The sequence below is a fragment of the Babylonia areolata genome, chromosome 6 (genome assembly GCF_041734735.1).
Source record: "Babylonia areolata isolate BAREFJ2019XMU chromosome 6, ASM4173473v1, whole genome shotgun sequence".
NCBI classification, from domain to species: Eukaryota; Metazoa; Mollusca; class Gastropoda; order Neogastropoda; family Buccinidae; genus Babylonia; species Babylonia areolata.
Window position 1 is genome coordinate 631,566 of NC_134881.1, and position 24,226 is coordinate 655,791.

The 24,226-nt window shown below is 43.5% G+C and overlaps 1 protein-coding gene across 1 annotated transcript in view; it reads left to right on the top strand.

Moving 5' to 3' along the window:
* Positions 1-24,226, top strand: part of LOC143282632 (uncharacterized) — a 120,227-nt gene that overhangs the window by 90,937 nt on the left and 5,064 nt on the right. Inside the window, exons 18-26 of the mRNA XM_076588278.1 lie at positions 1,216-1,281; positions 3,049-3,122; positions 4,897-5,015; positions 5,792-5,920; positions 12,640-12,932; positions 13,360-15,354; positions 17,006-17,127; positions 21,408-21,522; positions 23,911-24,024. Coding sequence (XP_076444393.1) covers positions 1,216-1,281; positions 3,049-3,122; positions 4,897-5,015; positions 5,792-5,920; positions 12,640-12,932; positions 13,360-15,354; positions 17,006-17,127; positions 21,408-21,522; positions 23,911-24,024 — 3,027 coding nt within the window. The remainder of the gene's footprint in view (positions 1-1,215; positions 1,282-3,048; positions 3,123-4,896; positions 5,016-5,791; positions 5,921-12,639; positions 12,933-13,359; positions 15,355-17,005; positions 17,128-21,407; positions 21,523-23,910; positions 24,025-24,226) is intronic.

Below are 24,226 nucleotides of genomic sequence, written 5' to 3' on the forward strand. Positions count from 1 at the left end.
CCCCCTCCTTTCCTCATCCCCCCCCTCCTTTCCTCATCCCCCCTCCTTTCCTCATCCCCCCTCCTTTCCTCATCCCCCCTCATTCCCTCATCCCCCCCTCCTTTCCTCATCCCCCCTCATTTCCTCATCCCCCCTCCTTTCCTCATCCCCCCCTCATCCCCCCCTCCTTTCCTCATCCCCCCCTCATCCCCCCTCCTTTCCTTATCCCCCCTCATTTCCTCATCCCCCCTCCTTTCCTCATCCCCCCCCTCCTTTCCTCATCCCCCCCTCATCCCCCCCTCCTTTCCTCATCCCCCCTCATTTCCTCATCCCCCCTCATTCCCTCATCCCCCCCTCCTTTCCTCATCCCCCCCTCCTTTCCTCATCCCCCCCCTCCTTTCCTCATCCCCCCCTCCTTTCCTCATCCCCCCTCATCCGCCCCCTCCTTTCCTCATCCCCCCCCTCCTTTCCTCATCCCCCCCCCTCCTTTCCTCATCCCCCCCTCCTTTCCTCATCCCCCCTCATTTCCTCATCCCCCTCCTTTCCTCATCCCCCCCCTCCTTTCCTCATCCCCCCTCCTTTCCTCATCCCCCCTCCTCCTTTCCTCATCCCCCCCCCTCCTTTCATCCCCCCTCATTCCCTCATCCCCCCTCCTTTCCTCATCCCCCCTCCTTTCCTCATCCCCCCCCCTCCTTTCCTCATCCCCCCCCTCATTTCCTCATCCCCCCCTCATTCCCTCATCCCCCCTCCTTTCCTCATCCCCCCCTCCTTTCCTCATCCCCCCCTCATTCCCTCATCCCCCCTCCTTTCCTCATTCCCCCCCTCCTTTCCTCATCCCCCCTCCTTTCCTCACCCACCCTCCTTTCCTCATCCCCCCCTCCTTTCCTCATCCCTCCCCCTCCTTTCTTCATCCCCCCTCCTTTCTTCATCCCCCCCATCCCCACTCATTCCCTGATCCCCCCCTCCTGTCCTGTTCCTTCCCCCACACACTGTGCTACGCTCAGATTTAATCTCAAAATTACTTTTGATTGTGAAATAACATGTCAAAAAGGTCCTCTCTGTAAGTCTGTGGCAAGCGGTCAAAGGGAGATAATTTGACTTTTCCAGTAAGTTTAGTGCAGTCTCTACTGTAGAAAAAAGAATATTTCTGCTGCATATGAGAGGTCTGTTTGATATCCTGTCACAGAAATTTTACAGATTCGTTTGGACTGTTTGTTTTTTTCTGATTTTTTGCAGGGTGAGGGTCTGGCGGAGAGAGGCATCTACATCAAGTCTGTGGTGCCAGGAGGGGCTGCTGCCTTGGTAAGTGATGCTCCATTCATTGTCCAGCACTGATAGAAATGACACCCACAGGTCTGGTTTACCTGCAACACATTTATCTGGTGTTTGATAGTTGTGTCAGGTGCCCAGTGTACATGATGCTGGTGTCCTGTACTGGTTCTGTCAGGTGCCCAGGTGTACATGATGCTGGTGTCCTGTACTGGTTCTGTCAGGTTCTGTCAGGTGTCCAGTGTACATGATGCTGGTGTCCTGTACTGGTTCTGTCCAGTGTACATGATGCTGGTGTCCTGTACTGGTTCTGTCAGGTTCTGTCAGGTGTCCAGTGTACATGATGCTGGTGTCCTGTACTGGTTCTGTCCAGTGTACATGATGCTGGTGTCCTGTACTGGTTCTGTCCAGTGTACATGATGCTGGTGTCCTGTACTGGTTCTGTCAGGTGTCCAGTGTACATGATGCTGGTGTCCTGTACTGGTTCTGTCAGGTGTCCAGTGTACATGAAGCTGGTGACCAGTTCTCCTAACCTTGCAGCATGTCAGTGTGGAGAAGAGAAGAAAGGATTGTGAACTGGGAGAGTTCTGCACAGTTAGACAAAAGGGAAGAAAAAGAACAATGAATTACAAACAAAATTATGTAAGGTAAGGGGAAAGAGAGAATGATTCACAAAAGCTGAATTACACAGTAATGTGAGGTTATGTGGAAGAGAAGAGAAGAAAAATAAGGTGAAGTGGGAACAGTAAATGCAGGTTAAGGGGAAATAAAAAAAAAAAAAGAATGCTGAATTAGGAACAGTAAATGCAGGTTGAGGGGAAATAAAATAAAAAAGAATGCTGAATTAGGAACAGTAAATGCAGGTTAAGGGGAAATAAAATAAAAAGAATGCTGAATTAGGAACAGTAAATGCAGGTTGAGGGGAAATAAAATAAAAAAGAATGCTGAATTAGGAACAGTAAATGCAGGTTGAGGGGAAATAAAATAAAAAAGAATGCTGAATTAGGAACAGTAAATGCAGGTTAAGGGGAAATAAAATAAAAAAGAATGCTGAATTAGGAACAGTAAATGCAGGTTAAGGGGAAATAAAATAAAAAAGAATGCTGAATTAGGAACAGTAAATGCAGGTTAAGGGGAAATAAAATAAAAAAGAATGCTGAATTAGGAACAGTAAATGCAGGTTAAGGGGAAATAAAATAAAAAAGAATGCTGAATTAGGAACAGTAAATGCAGGTTAAGGGGAAATAAAATAAAAAAGAATGCTGAATTAGGAACAGTAAATGCAGGTTAAGGGGAAATAAAATAAAAAAGAATGCTGAATTAGGAACAGTAAATGCAGGTTAAGGGGAAATAAAATAAAAAAGAATGCTGAATTAGGAACAGTAAATGCAGGTTAAGGGGAAATATAATAAAAAAGAATGCTGAATTAGGAACAGTAAATGCAGGTTAAGGGGAAATAAAATAAAAAAGAATGCTGAATTAGGAACAGTAAATGCAGGTTAAGGGGAAATAAAATAAAAAAGAATGCTGAATTAGGAACAGTAAATGCAGGTTAAGGGGAAATAAAATAAAAAAGAATGGTGAATTAGGACCAGTAAATGCAGGTTAAAGGGAAATAAAATAAAATAAAATAAAATAAAAAAGAATGGTGAATGAGGAACAGTTATGCAAATTAAGGGGAAGGAGAAACGAAGAAAGAGAATGTTGAATCCGGAACAGTTGTACAAAAGAAAGAGTGGTAACGAAAAAGGATGGTGAAAGAGAAACACTGATTTTTGTGACCACACCCACTGTTGACAGGACGGCCGACTGAAGGCGGGGGATCAGCTTCTGGAAGTGGACGGACGAAGTCTTGTGGGCTTGTCTCAGGACAAGTAAGTACTGTGGGGGTGCTGCTTCTTCCCCTCATCTCTTTTTCAAAGTCATTTGTATTCATTCATATTTATTTTCAAATCATTTACTTTGTATATGTGTTTGATGCTAAGTATTTGGTGTGTGCTTCTATTTGTAGTAGTTCGCATGACTACTGTTTTTATGATTGTATGGTTTAGTGTTAAGTTTGTAGTATTGTCTAACACTACTATTTCACCCACTACTGTTACTGCTGTTGTTTCTGCTGTTGTGTTCATGTACAATGTACATATTTTAATTACACATACTTAACCGTGACTATTTTAACTATGTGTGTGTTGTAAATTTTGGGACATGGACTTAGTACTATGTATAAAAATCCAAGCTTGAAAGCATCCAGTAATTGCAGTTTCTAAGTGTGTGTGTGTGTGTGTGAATGTGTGTGTGTGTGAGTGTGTGTGTGTGTGTGTGAGTGTGAGTGGGTGTGTGTGTGTGTGTGTGTGAAGAGATGTGCATGATGCTAGATGTCAGACATTTACAGTTTTTAAGTGTGTGTGTCAAGAGATGTGCATGATCATAGATATCCAATATATACAATTTCTAAGTGTGTTTGTCAAGAGATGTACATGATCATAGATATCCAATATGTGCAGTTTTTAAGCTTGTGTGTGTTTGTCAAGATATGTTTTGTGATGACAGATGTCCAATGTGTGCAGTTTCTAAGTGTGTGTGTCAAGAGATGTGTTGAGAGATATATATGATTATAGATATCCATTATGTGCAGTTTTTAAGTGTGTGTGTATGTGTGTGTGTGTGTGTGTATGTGAGTGTGTGTGTGTCTGTGTGAAGAGATGTATTATGATGATAATGTCCAGAGTGTGCAGTTTCTAAGTGTGTGTCTATGTGTGCGTGTGTGTGTGTGTGTGTATGTGAGTGTGTGTGTCTGTGTGAAGAGCTGTATTATGATGACAAATGTCCAGAGTGTGCAGTTTCTAAGTGTGTGTGTGTGTGTGTGAAGAGATGTCTTATGATGATAATGTCCACAGTGTGCAGTTTCTAAGTGTGTGTGTGTGTGTGTGAAGAGATGTCTTATGATGATAATGTCCACAGTGTGCAGTTTCTAAGTGTGTGTGTGTGTGAAGAGATGTATTATGATGATAATGTCCACAGTGTGCAGTTTCTAAGTGTGTGTGTGTGTCTGTGTGAAGAGATGTATTATGATGATAATGTCCACAGTGTGCAGTTTCTAAGTGTGTGTGTGTGTGTGTGAAGAGATGTATTATGATGATAATGTCCACAGTGTGCAGTTTCTAAGTGTGTGTGTGTGCTGTGTGAAGAGATGTATTATGATGATAATGTCCACAGTGTGCAGTTTCTAAGTGTGTGTGTGTGTCTGTGTGAAGAGATGTCTTATGATGATAATGTCCACAGTGTGCAGTTTCTAAGTGTGTGTGTGTCTGTGTGAAGAGATGTATTATGATGATAATGTCCACAGTGTGCAGTTTCTAAGTGTGTGTGTGTCTGTGTGAAGAGATGTATTATGATGATAATGTCCACAGTGTGCAGTTTCTAAGTGTGTGTGTGTCTGTGTGAAGAGATGTATTATGATGATAATGTCCACAGTGTGCAGTTTCTAAGTGTGTGTGTGTCTGTGTGAAGAGATGTATTATGATGATAATGTCCACAGTGTGCAGTTTCTAAGTGTGTGTGTGTCTGTGTGAAGAGATGTATTATGATGATAATGTCCACAGTGTGCAGTTTCTAAGTGTGTGTGTCAAGAGATGTGTATGACAACAGGGCAGCAGAGCTGATGACCCAGACCGGAGACGTTGTCACTCTCAAAGTGGCCAAGCAAGGCGCCATCTATCATGGGCTGGCGACTCTACTCAACGAACCTTCCCCCACTGTGCAGAGACGTCAGTATTTTGAATTGTCTGCTCTTTGTCTCTCCACCCCCACCCCTCCCCTGTCCACAGTGTGTTTGTACAGAAAGTGGTTTTACCTCAGATCAATATTTTCTTTTCCTCTTCAAATGGTGTACATGGGTCGTGGGTTCAATTTTGACAGAAGTGCCAGATTGATTTAACAAATGACCTGTGATCTATTTATTCTTTGCAGGAGGAGAGGTGGAGCAGAGAAATTCAGTCATGCATTGTAAAGTCGAATGAGTGTTTGAAGGGTGGCATTACAGAATTTTCTAATTGATGATATTGTTCTGATAAATGTAGATTCACACTTACTTACCAAAATGAAAATGTACAGCAAACATTCAAATTGATGTATTTTTGCACCTGAAAGAGCCCATATTTGGTGTGTGTGTGTGTGTGTGTGTGTGTGTGTGTGTGTGTGTGTTGTGGTGTTGTTTTATGATATACATGTTTGGGTTTAAATGAATTGTGATCTTGAATTTTTTTCCCCATTTTCAATGTTTGTCTTCGCATTGCACAGATATTCAAGATGGGAGTAAAAAAAACCTCAGTGTTTGAAACACATGTGACACAGCATCAGTCTGTGTATGCATATGTGTGTGTGTGTGTGTGTGTGTGAGTGTGTGTGTGTGTGTGTGTGTGTGTGTACAAGCATCCTATGTGCATGCTAGTATAGATGTGGGACTGTCCCTGCAGACCAGACTGGTTGGTTGTAAAACAGTGAAGACGAGAGACATGTCATGTGACACATGTACATACTTCAGATCCCACAAACAGTGCGGGTGGTGAAGAGGCCCCACCTCCTTACATGGATCCTGGACACAACTCGCCCAACGATCCTAACCGATCACGCCCTGTGCCCCAGCCCAGGGGGCAAAACCAGCCTGGCAGAGGTCAGTGATGTCTGTCATTGCACTTGTCTGCCCTTGATCCAAGCAGGGTTAACTTACAGCAGGTGTTTTGTTAGAGTCTGCATTTGATCCAAGCAGGGTTAACTTACAGCAGGTGTTTTGTTAGAGTCTGCCCTTGATCCAAGCAGGGTTAACTTACAGCAGGTGTTTTGTTAGAGTCTGCCCTTGATCCAAGCAGGGTTAACTTACAGCAGGTGTTTTGTTAGAGTCTGCATTTGATCCAAGCAGGGTTAACTTACAGCAGGTGTTTTGTTAGAGTCTGCCCTTGTTCCAAGCAGGGTTAACTTACAGCAGGTGTTTTGTTAGAGTCTGCATTTGATCCAAGCAGGATTAACTTACAGCAGGTGTTTTGTTAGAGTCTGCCCTTGTTCCAAGCAGGGTTAACTTACAGCAGGTGTTTTGTTAGAGTCTGCATTTGATCCAAGCAGGGTTAACTTACAGCAGGTGTTTTGTTAGAGTCTGCCCTTGATCCAAGCAGGGTTAACTTACAGCAGGTGTTTTGTTAGAGTCTGCCCTTGTTCCAAGCAGGGTTAACTTACAGCAGGTGTTTTGTTAGAGTCTGCATTTGATCCAAGCAGGGTTAACTTACAGCAGGTGTTTTGTTAGAGTCTGCCCTTGTTCCAAGCAGGGTTAACTTACAGCAGGTGTTTTGTTAGAGTCTGCATTTGATCCAAGCAGGGTTAACTTACAGCAGGTGTTTTGTTAGAGTCTGCCCTTGATCCAAGCAGGATTAACTTACAGCAGGTGTTTTGTTAGAGTCTGCCCTTGATCCAAGCAGGGTTAACTTACAGCAGGTGTTTTGTTAGAGTCTGCCCTTGATCCAAGCAGGGTTAACTTACAGCAGGTGTTTTGTTAGAGTCTGCCCTTGATCCAAGCAGGGTTAACTTACAGCAGGTGTTTTGTTAGAGTCTGCCCTTGATCCAAGCAGGATTAACTTACAGCAGGTGTTTTGTTAGAGTCTGCCCTTGTTCCAAGCAGGGTTAACTTACAGCAGGTGTTTTGTTAGAGTCTGCATTTGATCCAAGCAGGGTTAACTTACAGCAGGTGTTTTGTTAGAGTCTGCCCTTGATCCAAGCAGGGTTAACTTACAGCAGGTGTTTTGTTAGAGTCTGCCCTTGATCCAAGCAGGGTTAACTTACAGCAGGTGTTTTGTTAGAGTCTGCCCTTGATCCAAGCAGGGTTAACTTACAGCAGGTGTTTTGTTAGAGTCTGCCCTTGTTCCAAGCAGGGTTAACTTACAGCAGGTGTTTTGTTAGAGTCTGCCCTTGTTCCAAGCAGGGTTAACTTACAGCAGGTGTTTTGTTAGAGTCTGCCCTTGTTCCAAGCAGGGTTAACTTACAGCATGTGTTTTGTTAGAGTCTGCCTTGATCCAAGCAGGGTTAACTTACAGCAGGTGTTTTGTTAGAGTCTGCCCTTGATCCAAGCAGGGTTAACTTACAGCAGGTGTTTTGTTAGAGTCTGCCCTTGTTCCAAGCAGGGTTAACTTACAGCAGGTGTTTTGTTAGAGTCTGCCCTTGTTCCAAGCAGGGTTAACTTACAGCAGGTGTTTTGTTAGAGTCTGCCCTTGATCCAAGCAGGGTTAACTTACAGCAGGTGTTTTGTTAGAGTCTGCCCTTGTTCCAAGCAGGGTTAACTTACAGCATGTGTTTTGTTAGAGTCTGCATTTGATCCAAGCAGGGTTAACTTACAGCAGGTGTTTTGTTAGAGTCTGCCCTTGTTCCAAGCAGGGTTAACTTACAGCAGGTGTTTTGTTAGAGTCTGCATTTCTCAGCAACAGGGACAGACAGATTCATTGAGAACAGGTTTTATTTACCATGAATGACCAATTGGGGGCAGAATGAAAAAAAAAAATCCATTATGAATTATCTCAAAAACTGAAAAACTTTTAGCCACCCTTCATTTGAGGTACTTGTTTAAATGCCATTTATACAAGACATTGACCACATATTTTGGTTCTTCTGTCTTCATTGCCGTTTTCTTAGAGCTGGCAACACCAGACACACAGTAGTTAAATAGACTGTATTTTGTTATAAGTTAGTTAGTAGCTTACTTGATTGTATTTTGTTATAAGTTAGTTGGTAGCTTACTTGATTGTATTTTGTTATAAGTTAGTAGCTTACTTGATTGTATTTTGTTATAAGTTAGTTAGTAGATTTTTCATACTGATTGTTTTCTGTTTGTATTGCTGTTCACTGTTGTTTATTTTGTTTTTGTATTGTTGTTCACTGTTGTTTATTTTGTTTTTGTATTGCTGTTCACTGTTGTTTATTTTGGTTTTGTATTGTTGTTCACTGTTGTTTATTTTGGTTTTGTATTGCTGTTCACTGTTGTTTATTTTGTGTTCACTGTTGTTTATTTTGGTTTTGTATTGTTGTTCACTGTTGTTGTTTTTGGTTTTGTATTGTTGTTCACTGTTGTTTATTTTGGTTTTGTATTGTTGTTCACTGTTGTTTATTTTGGTTTTGTATTGTTGTTCACTGTTGTTTATTTTGTTTTTGTATTGTTGTTCACTGTTGTTTATTTTGTTTTTGTATTGTTGTTCACTGTTGTTTATTTTGGTTTTGTATTGTTGTTCACTGTTGTTTATTTTGTTTTTGTATTGTTGTTCACTGTTGTTTATTTTGGTTTTGTATTGTTGTTCACTGTTGTTTATTTTGTGTTCACTGTTGTTTGTTTTGTTTTTCTATTGTTGTTCACTGTTGTTGTTTTTGTTTTTTTTGTTTTGTTGTTCACTGTTGTTTTGTTTTTGAATTGCTGTTCACTGTTGTTTATTTTGTTTTTGTATTGTTGTGCACTGTTGTTTATTTTGTTGTTTATTTTGTTTGTTTTTTTATTGCTGTTCACTGTTGTTGGTTTTTGTATTGTTGTTCACTGTTGTTTATTTTGGTTTTGTATTGTTGTTCACTGTTGTTTATTTTGGTTTTGTATTGTTGTTCACTGTTGTTTTGTTTTTGTATTGTTGTTCACTGTTGTTTGTTTTTGTATTGCTGTTCACTGTTGTTTATTTTGTTTTTGTATTGTTGTTCACTGTTGTTTATTTTGTTTTTGTATTGTTGTTCACTGTTGTTTATTTTGTTTTTGTATTGCTGTTCACTGTTGTTTATTTTTGTATTGCTGTTCACTGTTGTTTATTTTGTTTTTGTATTGTTGTTCATTGTTGTTTGTTTTTGTATTGTTGTTCACTGTTGTTTGTTTTTGTATTGTTGTTCACTGTTGTTTTGTTTTTGTATTGTTGTTCACTGTTGTTTATTTTGGTTTTGTATTGTTGTTCACTGTTGTTTATTTTGGTTTTGTATTGTTGTTCACTGTTGTTTGTTTTTGTATTTTTGTTCACTGTTGTTTTTTGTTTTTGTATTGTTGTTCACTGTTGTTATTTGTTTTTGTATTGTTGTTCACTGTTGTTTGTTTTTGTATTTTTGTTCATTGTTGTTTGTTTGTTTTTGTATTGTTGTTCACTGTTGTTTTGTTTTTGTATTGTTGTTCACTGTTGTTTGTTTTTGTATTGTTGTTCACTGTTGTTTTGTTTTTGTATTGTTGTTCACTGTTGTTTGTTTTTGTATTGTTGTTCACTGTTGTTTGTTTTGTTTTTGTATTGTTGTTCACTGTTGTTTTGTTTTTGTATTGCTGTTCACTGTTGTTTTGTTTTTGTATTGCTGTTCACTGTTGTTTGTTTTTGTATTGCTGTTCACTGTTGGTTAAGAACATGACATGATACCTTTGAAATGCTCGAAGTCACTCTCAATGTTCCCTGTCACTCAATCATCTTCTGTTGTCTCTATCGTCGTCCTCTTTGTCATAAAAATAACCTAACGTCTTCTCTGTTTCACAATGAGTTCTGAACACTACTTGATTATTACAACCTTCATTCTGGCAAACTTATCCTCGGAGACTTCAATTTTCATTTCGACAACCAAACTTCCTCTGATGTCAAACGCCTATGTCTATCTCTGTCCAATCTTCTTTCTCTCAGTTCGTTACAGAATCAACACACAGATCTGGCCATACATTGGACTGGCTCATTGCACGTGACTCTGATGCCATGGTTGCATCAGTGACTGTAACTGACAAACTTTCTTCCAACCATTCTGCTGTTATATTCTTGCTTAATATTTCAAAACCTACCAGAACCAAAAAATCTGTTATTAGTCGCAACCTAATATCCATCAACATTAACATTTTTTTCTTCTCAAGCTGCTGAACGCCTTTCCAAAATTTCTTCCCGTACTGACGTATCCACACATTACAACACTGTCCTCTCTCAACTGCTGGATGAACATGCACCCTCCACTACCCACATGCTCCCAGACAGACCTTCCACCCCATGGTACACACAAAACATTCGACTTACAAAATGCAAACGTCACCAACTGGAAAGACAATGGCGATCAACAAAACTGCAAGTCCACAATATTCTGAAAACAAATAAAGTCAAACATATGATCTCATCAGCAAAGACAGACTTCTTTTCTTCTCAAGTTCTCAATGCCACATCCACCAAATCTCTTTACTCTATCATGTCAAATCTTCTTGGTACTGCAAAAAAGACTCCTCTTCCTTCTGCCTACACTTTATCTGAACTCCCCAATATCTTCTCCTCTTTCTTTTTTGACAAAGTCCAAAATATTCGTACCATCTTAAACCAAATGTCTTCCCAACCTACTCATCCTGATCCTCAATTCAGCGGCACTCCTCTCCATTCCTTTAATCCATTGACTGAAACAGAAGTTCATGAAATCCTAAAAGAAATGACAATAAAATCCTGTGAGCTCAATCCTATACCAGCCTCTGTCTTTTCCCAGTGTGTCTCACAGCTTCTCCCCACAATCATCAATATTGTCAACTCATCCCTTCTCACTGGAACGTTTCCATCCACTTTCAAAACTGCAATCGCCTGGCCTCTTCTGAAGAAACCCAACCTTGACGCAAACATTTTGAAAAACTGTCGACCAGTTTCTAATCTTATTCTTGTCCAAACTCCTTGAAAAAGCTGTCCTCAAGCAGCTCAACAACCACCTTTGTTTCAACAATCTCATCCACCCATTTCAGTCTGCCTATCGCGCTGACCACAGCACTGAAACCACTCTCCTCCACATTCTGAACAATCTACTGATAGTGTTCGACTCAGGAAAAATTTCCCTTCTCACTCTTCTCGACTTGTCAGCTGCCTTTGACACGATAGACCATTCAGTCCTTCTTTCCTGTCTTCATTTTACATTTGGTATCAACGGCACTGTTCTAAACTGGTTCAAATCTTATCTCACTGATCGATTCCAGTCTGTCATTGTTGATCATTTCCAATCTGAACCCGTTAAAATCAATCATGGAGTCCCACAGGGATCTGTTTTAGGCCCAGTTCTCTTAACACTGTACACTGCTCCTCTCGCTGAAATTATCAACCACCATAATATCAGTCATCATTCTTATGCTGATGACACTCAACTCCAGAAGAGTGATACCCCTGAAAAATTGTTGTTGCTCTTGCAAGAAACATCCAACTGCTTCCTGTACATTCAAAACTGGATGACTCGAAGTAAGTTACAATTGAACGCGGACAAAACTGAAGCAATGATCATAGGAACTAAACAAAAACTGTCTTCCATCACAGTTGACACAATCAAACTTGGCAGTACATCCATCCCTTTTTCCAGGTCAGTCAGGAGCTTCGGTGTTGTCCTTGACAATACACTGTCCATGCAAACATTTATCAGTCAGACATGTCAGTCCTGCTACTGTCAACTGCGGCATATCAGTGCCGTCCGGAAATATCTGTCCACTGACACAACATCTAGACTTGTCGTTTCTCTCATTCTCTCTCGCCTTGACTACTGTAACTCTCTATTGTCTGGTTTGCCTGCTTCATCCATTCAGTCCCTTCAGCGCATACAAAACTCTGCTGCCTGACTCGTCCTCAGAAAGAAAAGATCTGAGCACATCACTCCTCTTTTGCAACATCTCCACTGGCTCCCTGTCTCACACCAAATAAAGTACAAGATCAGCACTCTGTGTTATAGCTGTATTCACAAAACTGCCCCTTCCTATGTCTGTGGCTGCCTTCACCTCTACACTCCCATCTCGCTCACTACGATCAGCTTCCGATCCACTCTGTTTACGCATACCCAGATTCAAACACTCGACTGTTGGCCGCCATTCTTTCTCTGTCTCTGGACCTTGCAATTGGAAGGAACTTCCTCTTTCACTTCGTCAGGTCTCCACACTCAGCTCTTTCAAGTCTGGCCTTAAAACCCACCTCTTCCCAAAATAGCCTCCCTTGCCTTCCTCTTCCTTGTCTTAAGTTTCTACAGTTTTAGAGTTATGCATGCGTGTGAATGACTGGTGTGAAAGTGCTTTGATTTGTCTCTGCACAAGATTCAGCGCTATATAAATACCATTATTATTATTATTATTAAGAAGAGCTGTGGAGCAGTCCATTCCAGAAGACGGCACAGAAAAAGTAGGTCAGTCCTGAATTTGTCTCCAAGTGATGCTTCCTGCTAAATGTGCACAACTGGCTGACTTCTGGTTTGGTGTTTAATAATTTTAAATGGGAAACTATTGAAACTTTTGCCATCTGTGATTGTATGTGTGTGTATCATTATTGACTGGATTTTTTTTTCCTAAACCAGGAAATAACCACAGATTTACAAATGTTTAGAGCAAAATCATTTCTAATTGTTGATGTCACTCTTTACCCTTGCCTGCAGAAGCGGTGGATCGCATGAAGTCGCCGTCAGCAGGCAACCTGTCGCATCAGCAGTACCCTCCAACTCAGGCCTCGGAGTCTGCACCATACAACCGTCGGGACGTTGACCCTCGTTCCAAGTCCACCTCCAACTTGCATGTAGACACATCTTTTGAACGCCCAGACCCCCAGGCCAGTATGCGAGGAGCGACCTCTGTGGGCATGCTGCACCCTGCATCCTCGGGTTACCCACAGTATCCACCTGGGGCTCGACTGCCTGACATCCGCGCCAACGATTATGAGAACCAGCCTCAGGTAGCCCGCATTATCAGATCTTTGTTTTAGAGGTGATATGAATGTTAGGGAAGGTTGTTTTTTTATGTTAGTTTATGCATTTGTAGGATTCATTTTAGAACAGTAATGGGTGCCATCGAAGGAGAGTTTTAGAACATGATCCATAGAAAGTTTTTAACAGATGAGGAACATCAGGGTTTGCTGAGGTGTGCAGTCTGGTAACATTCTGCCAGAAAGATTCCTTGTATTGCATGTTTGTTTTTTTTCTTTTTAACAGTGCAAAACTCCCGCTCCATTGTATATTATTTACTGTCAATGAAGTGGTTAAAATTGTCAAATACTGTTTTGGTTTCTGCATTATCAGCTTTCACAGAAGTGAATTGTTAACGACATGGTGTGAGGTGTGTTTGAAATGTTGAATGAAGTGTGCCATGTGTTGTTCTCCCAGATGACACCACCAGGATCAGGACCAGGGGGGTACAACCAGGACATCAACCAGAACATCAAGCCAGGCCATGTGGGGCCAAACTCACAGCTCCACCCGACCAATCACAGGCCTTCCGACAGGTCCTCCGTGTCCTCCAGAGCTTCCTCCACCAGCAACAGAGACATGCGTCCCCAGTCTGCGTACTACAACACCCAGCAGCCACCACGGGATGACCACGCCTACGACGGCCGACCCAAGTCCATGGATGTGTCCAACAGCAAGTTCAGGGAGTGGCAGGAGAAGTACGAGCGACAGAGCCAGGCCTATCCTGCCGGCGACCCCAACCACAGTCCACAGTATGCCAACCAGGAGCCTGTGTTGCGGGGAGCTGACAACAAGGCCCACAGCCCGCCCTACATCAACCACAGCCAGATCTTCCCCAGGAGTGACGGCACCCAGGGTGCTCCCCACACCAAACAAGGTCCAGGTTACAGCAGTCAGAATGCCGGTCCCTATGCCAACGAGGTGGCCAAAGATCGCAGCCCCCCATACACCAACATTGGAGCCGTTGCCAACAGCCGTCCTCAGCAAGCACAGGACCTGTCTCGCTCCAGTGCACGTGATCGTCTGTTTGGCAGCCATGGTGGACAGGGGAGTGCGGGTGATGTTCCCAAGGTCACACACAACAACCAGCAGAAGCAGCCAGGCTTCTATGAGAACACACAGGCGGTGGTGCAGGAGCCTGCACCGCCTTTCCATCAGCTGCAGAGGCCTCCTAGTGAAGACGGCAAGCCCCGCCCCAGTGTCCTGCCCAAAACCTCACAGCCCAGAGTTCAGCCAGCAGAGGTGCCGTTAAAGACTGTTGATAACCGTCACACTCAGCCTGGTTTCTATGGAAATGACCCTCAGCTTGGCATGGCCGGTCAGCAGCATCACCAGCCAGGGGATCAGGTTGACAGGCAGGATCCCAGAGTGGTGCCTCAGGATCACAAATCCCTGCACCAGGGATCCAGGTACATGCCACAAGACGGACGGTTCATGCAGCAGGATCCAAGAGGTGGTTACTCCATGCAGAAGTTCCCCTCCGTGCGGGGTGACCCCGGTCCCTATGGCTACCCTGCCACAACACAGTCCGGCATGACACGAGAGGCACCTCCACCAGAGTTACCCCCTCCTCCACAGGAGATGGAAGAGTTGCCTCCCCTTCCTCCACCACCTCAAGACATGTACCACGAGCAGCTCCAGGAAGAGCAGCAGAGGTTGATGGAATCCCTGTCGGCCAGAGCTGGGGACCCCACCCCTCCCCACACCCAGCCTTCTTTCGACCGCTACGGTCAGCCTGTGCTGGCCGGCTACAGCAGACCCGGCCTGGAGCCTGAGAGAGCGGCGGAGTTGTCGCAGGGTCGCCCTCCTCCGACCTCCAGCTACCGGCCTCTGGGGCGGGGCCAGGGCCAGGACAACAGCCAGGCCCCCAACTACCAGAACATCAACTTTGTGTCGGAAGCCCGTGCAGACGCTGGCCCTGCTGGCCAGGTGCCCACCTCCACCCCTGCACCCCCATCCTCCTCCCTGGACCAGAATGTGTATGAGACTTTTGCCGCCCGCAGCAGTGGTGCCCCCCCCACTCAGCCCCCCTCCTCCTCCACCACCAAGCCCCCCACCTCTCTGTACCAGCACCACCAACCGCCACCCCCATCCTCGTCCACCACCCAGCCACAGGCCATCCCACCACAACCCTCACCTCTTTCGCCCCTCACCCCTGGCGGGTTGAACAAGAATTCAGCGTGGGACCGAGAGGAGAGGGAAAAGGCGGAGGAGAAGCAAGTGGAAGAGCTGTTCAAGGCTCGTGCAGCGGAGATTGCAGAGCTGGAGTCCCGGTCCTACCTGAGCATCCAGGATCAGGACCGACTGCGCAAGTTAAAGTTTGAGCATGAGTTTCAGCGGCGGGTGAGGGAGGTGGACGAGAAGGGAGACTACGATGCTGAGGACGATGATGAGGTCATGGAGAGACTCTTTGTAAGCAAGTTTTCTTTTTCCTCAGGAATACAGTAGATGCAGTTACTGAGTTAGGATTCACTTGCTTACCTTCATCTGCTGCATGTTGTTTTTGCTTTAGTTTTACTCTGGAATGGTGTCAGTTTGGTAACTTTAAATAGCAAAAAAAGAAAGATAAAAAAGAAAAGAAAAAGAAAATTGGAAAAACATTTCTATGGTTTCTTCTACTTCTTCGTTCATGGGCTGTGATACCATGCTCACTTGTACACACCAGATGGCTGTGATACCATGCTCACTTGTACACACCAGATGGCTGTGATACCATGCTCACTTGTACACACCAGATGGCTGTGATACCATGCTCACTAGTACACACCAGATGGCTGTGATACCATGCTCACTTGTACACAAGAGATGGCTGTGATACCATGCTCACTAGTACACACCAGATGGCTGTGATACCATGCTCACTTGTACACACCAGATGGCTGTGACTACCATGCTCATTTGTGCACACCAGATGGCTGTGACTACCATGACCATGCTCATTTGTGCACACGAATGGGCTTTCACGTGCATGACCATTTTTACCCCTGCCATATAGCAGTCATCTTCAGTTTTCAGGAGGGGGGTGTGTGCATGCCAGGTATGTTATTGTTTCCATAACCCACTGAACACTGACATGGATTTCGGGATCTTTAACATGCATATTTGATCTTCTCCACTGTGTATACACACAAAGGAGATTCAGGGACTAGCAGGTCTGCACATCTGTTGATCTGGGAGATCGGACAGAAAAATCTGCACCGTTCATCCACAAGGTGCCGTGATTGGGATTCGAACCCGGGACCCTGAGATTGAAAGTTCAACACTTTAACCACTCAGTTGTTTCGTCTGTCACTGTGGTGTTATCTTCTGCATGGAATTCTTTTTTATAATTACATCTTATTTTCAACAAGAACTTCTGATAAAGTTGCATTCATCTGTGGTAGAGTTAGTGGTAAGGGGCTTTAATTTTCATAAGAGATTTAAAGAATTAAAACATCCTTGCTCACAAGCGCTAAGTTGTAACAAGGTACACTTGGTGGGAAAGGGCTGTGATTTAGGAATGAATTTAATTTGGATAAATGAATTGAAACATTAATAATTTTGGATCTATATTGTCGTGGATCACTATCCTGTCGTAAGGATATTTTGAAGGATCAAAATCCTGTCGGCGACGCCACTTTTGTAAGCCGTGTTATGAACTGAGTGGATTGATATTATAGGAGGGACGGTACAAAAGAATTACTGATTTGCTGTATTAAAGGATAGAAAAGATCCATGCGCAGGCCAGGGGCATTTAGCAGGCCAGTCCCAAAAGGGTTTTCCATTGTTATATTAAAATATTTAGTAAAGAAGAAGAGCTAAGAGGAGATGAGTTGTTTAAAAGGGGCTTTGCAGTCAATCCGGGAATGACGTCACACATTCTGCGCGAGCCGTTGCAGACCAGCGGTTAGTTGAAAAAAAGGCATCTGCTATACAGCTTGTGCATGAAGCAGTTCTTGAAGCCAGCTGAGCACTTGGCTACAGTTCAAACAATAATACTTGCACACATGCTGGTAAGATAAATGCCCTTCGGTTCTCAAACAACACTTTTTTTTCTCAGTGTTCACCTGATGGATGTTTTCAGACCCGGGAGCGGTTGATTCAGTCACTGAAGGAGGACATGGAGAAATCTCAGCAGCGGTTTGCTGATCTGGAACGTCGGCAGCAACAGCAGGATGCCCAGCGAGAAAAAGAGCGACTGCAGAGGTAGGCTGTGTATACACTTAGCTCTGTTACTGTCACTACAGAACAGCATACAGGCTGTGTACACACTTGGCACAGTAACTGTCAGTACAGAACAACATACAGGCTGTGTACACACTTAGCTCTGTTACTGTCACTACAGAACAGCATACAGGCTGTGTACACACTTAGCTCTGTTACTGTCACTACAGAACAGCATACAGGCTGTGTACACACTTAGCACTGTTACTGTCACTACAGAACAGCATACAGGCTGTGTACACACTTAGCACTGTTACTGTCACTACAGAACAACATACAGGGTGTGTACACACTTAGTTCTGTTACTGTCAGTACAGAACAGCATACAGGCTGTGTACACACTTAGCTCTGTTACTGTCACTACAGAACAACATACAGGCTGTGTACACACTTAGCTCTGTTACTGTCACTACAGAACAGCATACAGGCTGTGTACACACTTAGCACTGTTACTGTCACTACAGAACAGCATACAGGCTGTGTACACACTTAGCTCTGTTACTGTCACTACAGAACAACATACAGGCTGTGTACACACTTAGCTCTGTTACTGTCACTACAGAACAGCATACAGGCTGTGTACAAGGCTTGTGTACACACATTAGCTCTGTTACTGTCACTACAGAACAGCATACAGGCTGTGTACACACTTAGCACTGTTACTGTCACTACAGAACAGCATACAGGCTGTGTACACACTTAGCTCTGTTACTGTCACTACAGAACAACATACAGGCTGTGTACACACTTAGCTCTGTTACTGTCACTACAGAACAGCATACAGGCTGTGTACACACTTAGCTCTGTTACTGTCACTACAGAACAACATACAGGCTGTGTACACACTTAGCTCTGTTACTGTCAGTACAGAACAACATACAGGCTGTGTACACACTTAGCACTGTTACTGTCACTACAGAACAACATACAGGCTGTGTATACACTTAGCTCTGTTACTGTCACTACAGAACAACATACAGGCTGTGTACACACTTAGCACTGTTACTGTCACTACAGAACAACATACAGGCTGTGTATACACTTAGCTCTGTTACTGTCACTACAGAACAACATACAGGCTGTGTACACACTTAGCACTGTTACTGTCACTACAGAACAACATACAGGCTGTGTACACACTTAGCACTGTTACTGTCACTACAGAACAACATACAGGCTGTGTACACACTTAGCTCTGTTACTGTCACTACAGAACAGCATACAGGCTGTGTACACACTTAGCACTGTTACTGTCACTACAGAACAACATACAGGCTGTGTACACACTTAGCACTGTTACTGTCACTACAGAACAACATACAGGCTGTGTACACACTTAGCACTGTTACTGTCACTACAGAACAACATACAGGCTGTGTACACACTTAGCACTGTTACTGTCACTACAGAACAACATACAGGGTGTGTACACACTTAGCTCTGTTACTGTCCTGTCACTACAGAACAACATACAGGCTGTGTACACACTTGGCACTGTAACTGTCACTACAGAACAACATACAGGCTGTGTACACACTTAGCACTGTTACTGTCAGCACAGAACAACATACAGGCTGTGTACACACTTAGCACGGTTACATACTTAGCACTGTTACTGTCAGCACAGTACAGCATGAAGGCCTTCCGTTCACTTAGCACTGTTACTGTCAGCACAGAACAGCATGAAGGCCTTCCGTTCACTCAGCTCTGTTACTGTCAGCACAGAACAGCATGAAGGCCTTCCGTTCACTTAGATCTGTTACTGTCAGCACAGAACAGCATGAAGGCCTTCCGTTCACTCAGCTCTGTTACTGTCAGCACAGAACAGCATGAAGGCCTTCCGTTCACTCAGCTCTGTTACTGTCAGCACAGAACAGCATGAAGGCCTTCCGTTCACTCAGCTCTGTTACTGTCAGCACAGAACAGCATGAAGGCCTTCCGTTCACTTAGCTCTGTTACTGTCAGCACAGAACAGCATGAAGGCCTTCCGTTCACTCAGCTCTGTTACTGTCAGCACAGAACAGCATGAAGGCCTTCCGTTCACTCAGCTCTGTTACTGTCAGCACAGAACAGCATGAAGGCCTTCCGTTCACTCAGCTCTGTTACTGTCAGCACAGAACAGCATGAAGGCCTTCCGTTCACTCAGCTCTGTTACTGTCAGCACAGTGCTGTCACTGCATGACAAGAAGTTTGGTGTCAGTGAACAGGTTTCTCCGGCTGACTGCCAGGTGGATAAGGGCGATCAGCGCTGCCTGCCTGCTAGGGTTGAATGAGATCAGAATTAGAATTGATACAGAAAACTTAACAAGACCACTCCAGTGTACAGAACATTTGCTTCCATGTGAATGTTTATAGATGCACTTTGCTTTCACAGTGCATAAACTATAAAAGTATGTGCCCCATTAATAGCTCACTGGTTGTAATTCTGTTGAAATAATGATGAATATCTCATATAAAATAAAGGGTAGAGAGGGGAGAGAATTAAAGTCTTCTCTGCCTGATATGTTAGTATCTACATAAGTTTTCTTTTCTTTTTCTTCACAGCACATATTTTTGTGTAGACATCTGCACACACACACACACACACACACACACACACACACACACACACACACTGTATCCACAGATGAATGTTTATAACTGAATATATGTGCATGCATGTATGAATATTTGCATTTAAATGTACACAGTTGTATCAGACTGCCACACATGTCAAAATGCATATGTATATATAATGTCAAATGTTTAATTTATGATGTAAAGAGGAAAGGACAAATAGAATTAAAAATATTAGTTTTTCATGATAGTACGATGTGTGTAATGAAGGGAGTGTGTTGGCAGGTTGGAACGGCGTTGTATTGAAGGGAGCGTGATGGCAGGTTGGAACGGCGACTGGAGATGATGATACGATGTGTGTATTGAAGGGAGTGTGATGGCAGGTTGGAACAGCGGACGCACTATCAGCCTCAGCAAGACCAAGTCTATGTACCAACCAGCTAGCTCACAGAACGCCAGTGCCTGCCCCCCACCTGCAATCAAGATTGATGACACAGAGATCAAGTCAGTCGATAAGTTTTGCTACCTGGACAGCACCCTATGCGGCAACGGAGCCCTTGATGCAGAGAAGTGATGCTGCGCATTGCCAAGGCCAGCTCCGCCTTTGGCAGACTCAACAACAGGCTGTGGAACGACAAAGGCATCAGGCTCAGCACCAAAATCAAAACCTACAGAGCTGTTGTGCTGACCACCTTGTTGTACTGCTGTGAAACATGGACGACGTATCGCCGTCATATTCAACAACTCGAACAGTTTCACCAGAGATGCCTACGAAAGATCCTCGGCATGAAGTGGCAAGACAGGGTCTCCAACCTCCAGGTCCTAGAGAGGAGTGGCCTGTCCAGCATTGAAAGCCTGCTGATCCAGTGCCAGCTACGCTGGACAGGACACGGTGTCCGCATGACAGACAGCAGGATCCCGAAGATGCTTTTTTATGGCCAGCTGAAGGAAGGCCACCGTGAACTTGGAAGACCCTGCAAGCGCTTTAAGGACACCTTGAAGACAAACCTCAAAGCCTGTGACATAGACATCGCTTCCTGGGAAATTGATGCCCTTGACCGCTCTCACTGGAGGATGCTGTGCTCTAGTGGCATAAAGACGTTTGAAAACAAGAGAACGCTGGCCATTGAGGAGAAGCGTGAGCAAAGGAAGCAGGGTTCAACTTTTGGAGACATTTTCCCTTGCAACATCCAGAATCGGCCTCTTTTCCCATATGAGGACACACATCGACAAATAAGTTTGCCTGCCTACTTGTCCGTCAGACTGACAGGAGACTCCGTCGATGGCAGGTTGGAACAGCGGTGTATTGAAGGGAGTGTGATGGCAGGTTGGAACGGCTGTGTATTGAAGGGAGGGTGGTGGCAGGTTGGAACGGCGGTGTATTGAAGGGAATGTGATGGCAGGATGGAACAGCGGTGTATTGAAGGGAGTGTGATGGCAGGTTGGAACGGCAGCTGGACATGATAGATGTGTGTATTGAAGGGAGTGTGATGGCAGGTTGGAACAGCGGTGTATTGAAGTGAGTGTGATGGCAGGTTGGAACAGCGGTGTATTGAAGGGAGTGTGATGGCAGGTTGGAACGGCGGCTGGAGATGAAACAATGTGTGTATGGAAGTGAGTGTGATGACAGGTTGGAACGGCGGTGTATTGAAGGGAGTGTGATGACAGGTTGGAACGGCGGTGTATTGAAGGGAGTGTGATGACAGGTTGGAACGGCGGCTGGAGATGATGGAGAAGGACCGGCAGGAGATGCACGAGCGCATGGAGAAGCGACAGCAGCGACGAACCAAGCAGCACCAGGAACAGCTTCGGCAACAGAGGGTATGCTGCTCTTCTCCGCCCACCTCCTTTCCTTCCTTGTTGGAACATTTCACTGACTTTGATAGTATTTCCACCCACCTTCCTTGTTGGAACATTTCACTGACATTGATAGTATTTCCACCCACCTTCCTTGTTGGAACATTTCACTGACTTTGATAGTATTTCCACCCACCTTCCTTGTTGGAACATTTCACTGACATTGATAGTATTTCCACCCACCCACCTTCCTTGTTGGAACATTTCACTGACTTTGATAGTATTTCCACCCACCTTCCTTGTTGGAACATTTCACTGACTTTGATAGTATTTCCACCCACCTTCCTTGTTGGAACATTTCACTGACATTGATAGTATTTCCACCCACCTTCCTTGTTGGAACATTTCACTGACTTTGATAGTATTTCCACCCACCCACCTTCCTTGTTGGAACATTTCACTGACATTGATAGTATTTCCACCCACCTTCCTTGTTGGAACATTTCACTGACTTTGATAGTATTTCCACCCACCTTCCTTGTTGGAACATTTCACTGACTTTGATAGTATTTCCACCTTCCTTCCTTGTTGGAACATTTCACTGACTTTGATAGTATTTCCACCCACCTTCCTTGTTGGAACATTTCACTGACTTTGATAGTATTTCCACCTGCCTTCCTTGTTGGAACATTTCACTGACTTTGATAGTATTTCCACCTGCCTTCCTTGTTGGAACATTTCACTGACTTTGATAGTATTTCCACCCACCTTCCTTGTTGGAACATTTCACTGACTTTGATAGTATTTCCACCCACCTTCCTTGTTGGAACATTTCACTGACTTTGATAGTATTTCCACCTGCCTTCCTTGTTGGAACATTTCACTGACTTTGATAGTATTTCCACCCACCCACCTTCCTTGTTGGAACATTTCACTGACTTTGATAGTATTTCCACCCACCTTCCTTGTTGGAACATTTCACTGACTTTGATAGTATTTCCACCTTCCTTCCTTGTTGGAACATTTCACTGACTTTGATAGTATTTCCACCTTCCTTCCTTGTTGGAACATTTCACTGACTTTGATAGTATTTCCACCCACCTTCCTTGTTGGAACATTTCACTGACTTTGATAGTATTTCCACCCACCTTCCTTGTTGGAACATTTCACTGACTTTGATAGTATTTCCACCCACCCACCTTCCTTGTTGGAACATTTCACTGACTTTGATAGTGTGACTGCCTGTGATCTGGATGCAAATGAGGCCCCCCAAAACAGCAAACAAACACTACTATCAGTATCAATTGCTCAAGGAGGGGTCACTATGTTCGGACAAATCCATATACGGTAACCACATCTGCCATGCAGATGCCTGACCAGCTGTGTAACCAACCAACAACAACAAAACCCAACTGTCTGTGATACTAATTTCTTCTCAATTATCTTTCTCTTCTTTCTCATCCAGATATCCCATCTTCCTTTTTTTGTTTTTAGCTTGATTCCATTTTTCACAATTTTTAGGTTTTTGTTTTAGCTTTTATAATGAGAGAGGTATTTGTTGTTGTTTTTTATGATATAAATTGTGTGGCTTTCCAAGAATAAACGTGTTGGTGTGGAATGGGGCAGATCATGTAGTGCTATACACTGTTATAGACTACTATTGGATGTGGTGCTGTACACTGTTATAGACTACTATTGGCTGTAGTGCTATACACTGTTATAGACTACTATTGGATGTAGTGCTATACACTGTTATAGACCACTATTAGATGTGGTGCTATACACTGTTATAGACTACTATTGGATGTAGTGCTATACACTGTTATAGACCACTATTAGATGTAGTGCTATACACTGTTATAGACTACTGTTGGATGTAGTGCTATACACTGTTATAGACTATTGTTGGATGTAGTGCTATACACTGTTATAGACTATTGTTGGATGTAGTGCTATACACTGTTATAGACCACTATTAGATGTAGTGCTATACACTGTTATAGACTACTGTTGGATGTAGTGCTATACACTGTTATAGACTATTGTTGGATGTAGTGCTGTACACTGTTATACACTACTATTGGATGTGGTGCTATACACTGTTATAGACTATTGTTGGATGTAGTGCTGTACACTGTTATACACTACTATTGGATGTGGTGCTATACACTGTTATAGACTACTATTGGATGTAGTGCTATACACTGTTATAGACTATTGTTGGATGTAGTGCTATACACTGTTATAGACTACTATTGGATGTAGTGCTATACACTGTTATAGACTACTGTTGGATGTAGTGCTATACACTGTTATAGACTACTGTTGGCTGTAGTGCTATACACTGTTATAGACTACTATTGGATGTGGTGCTATACAAGTAAGGGAGATTACTGATGAACTGTATTCCAGGAGGCCCGTGAAAAGCAGAGACAGAATTACGAAGAACAGAAACGTCTGCTGATGATGGAGGAGGAAAAAATGCGACAGCGTCGTGAGGAAGAAATGACGAAAAGACGCCAGATGGTGAGTATATACAGGACAGATAACTCATGAGTATTTCTACACTGCGGCTATTTCTCTAATGGCATTTTGGTGATTTTTTTTTTTTTAATTCTTTTTTTTTTTTCATTTTATTTTATTTCAGTATATAGACATTTACTTTGGTTAAGGAGACCCTGGATCCTGGCTGCAAACTTTTGAGTATTACAAAAGGTTGTCATTCCGA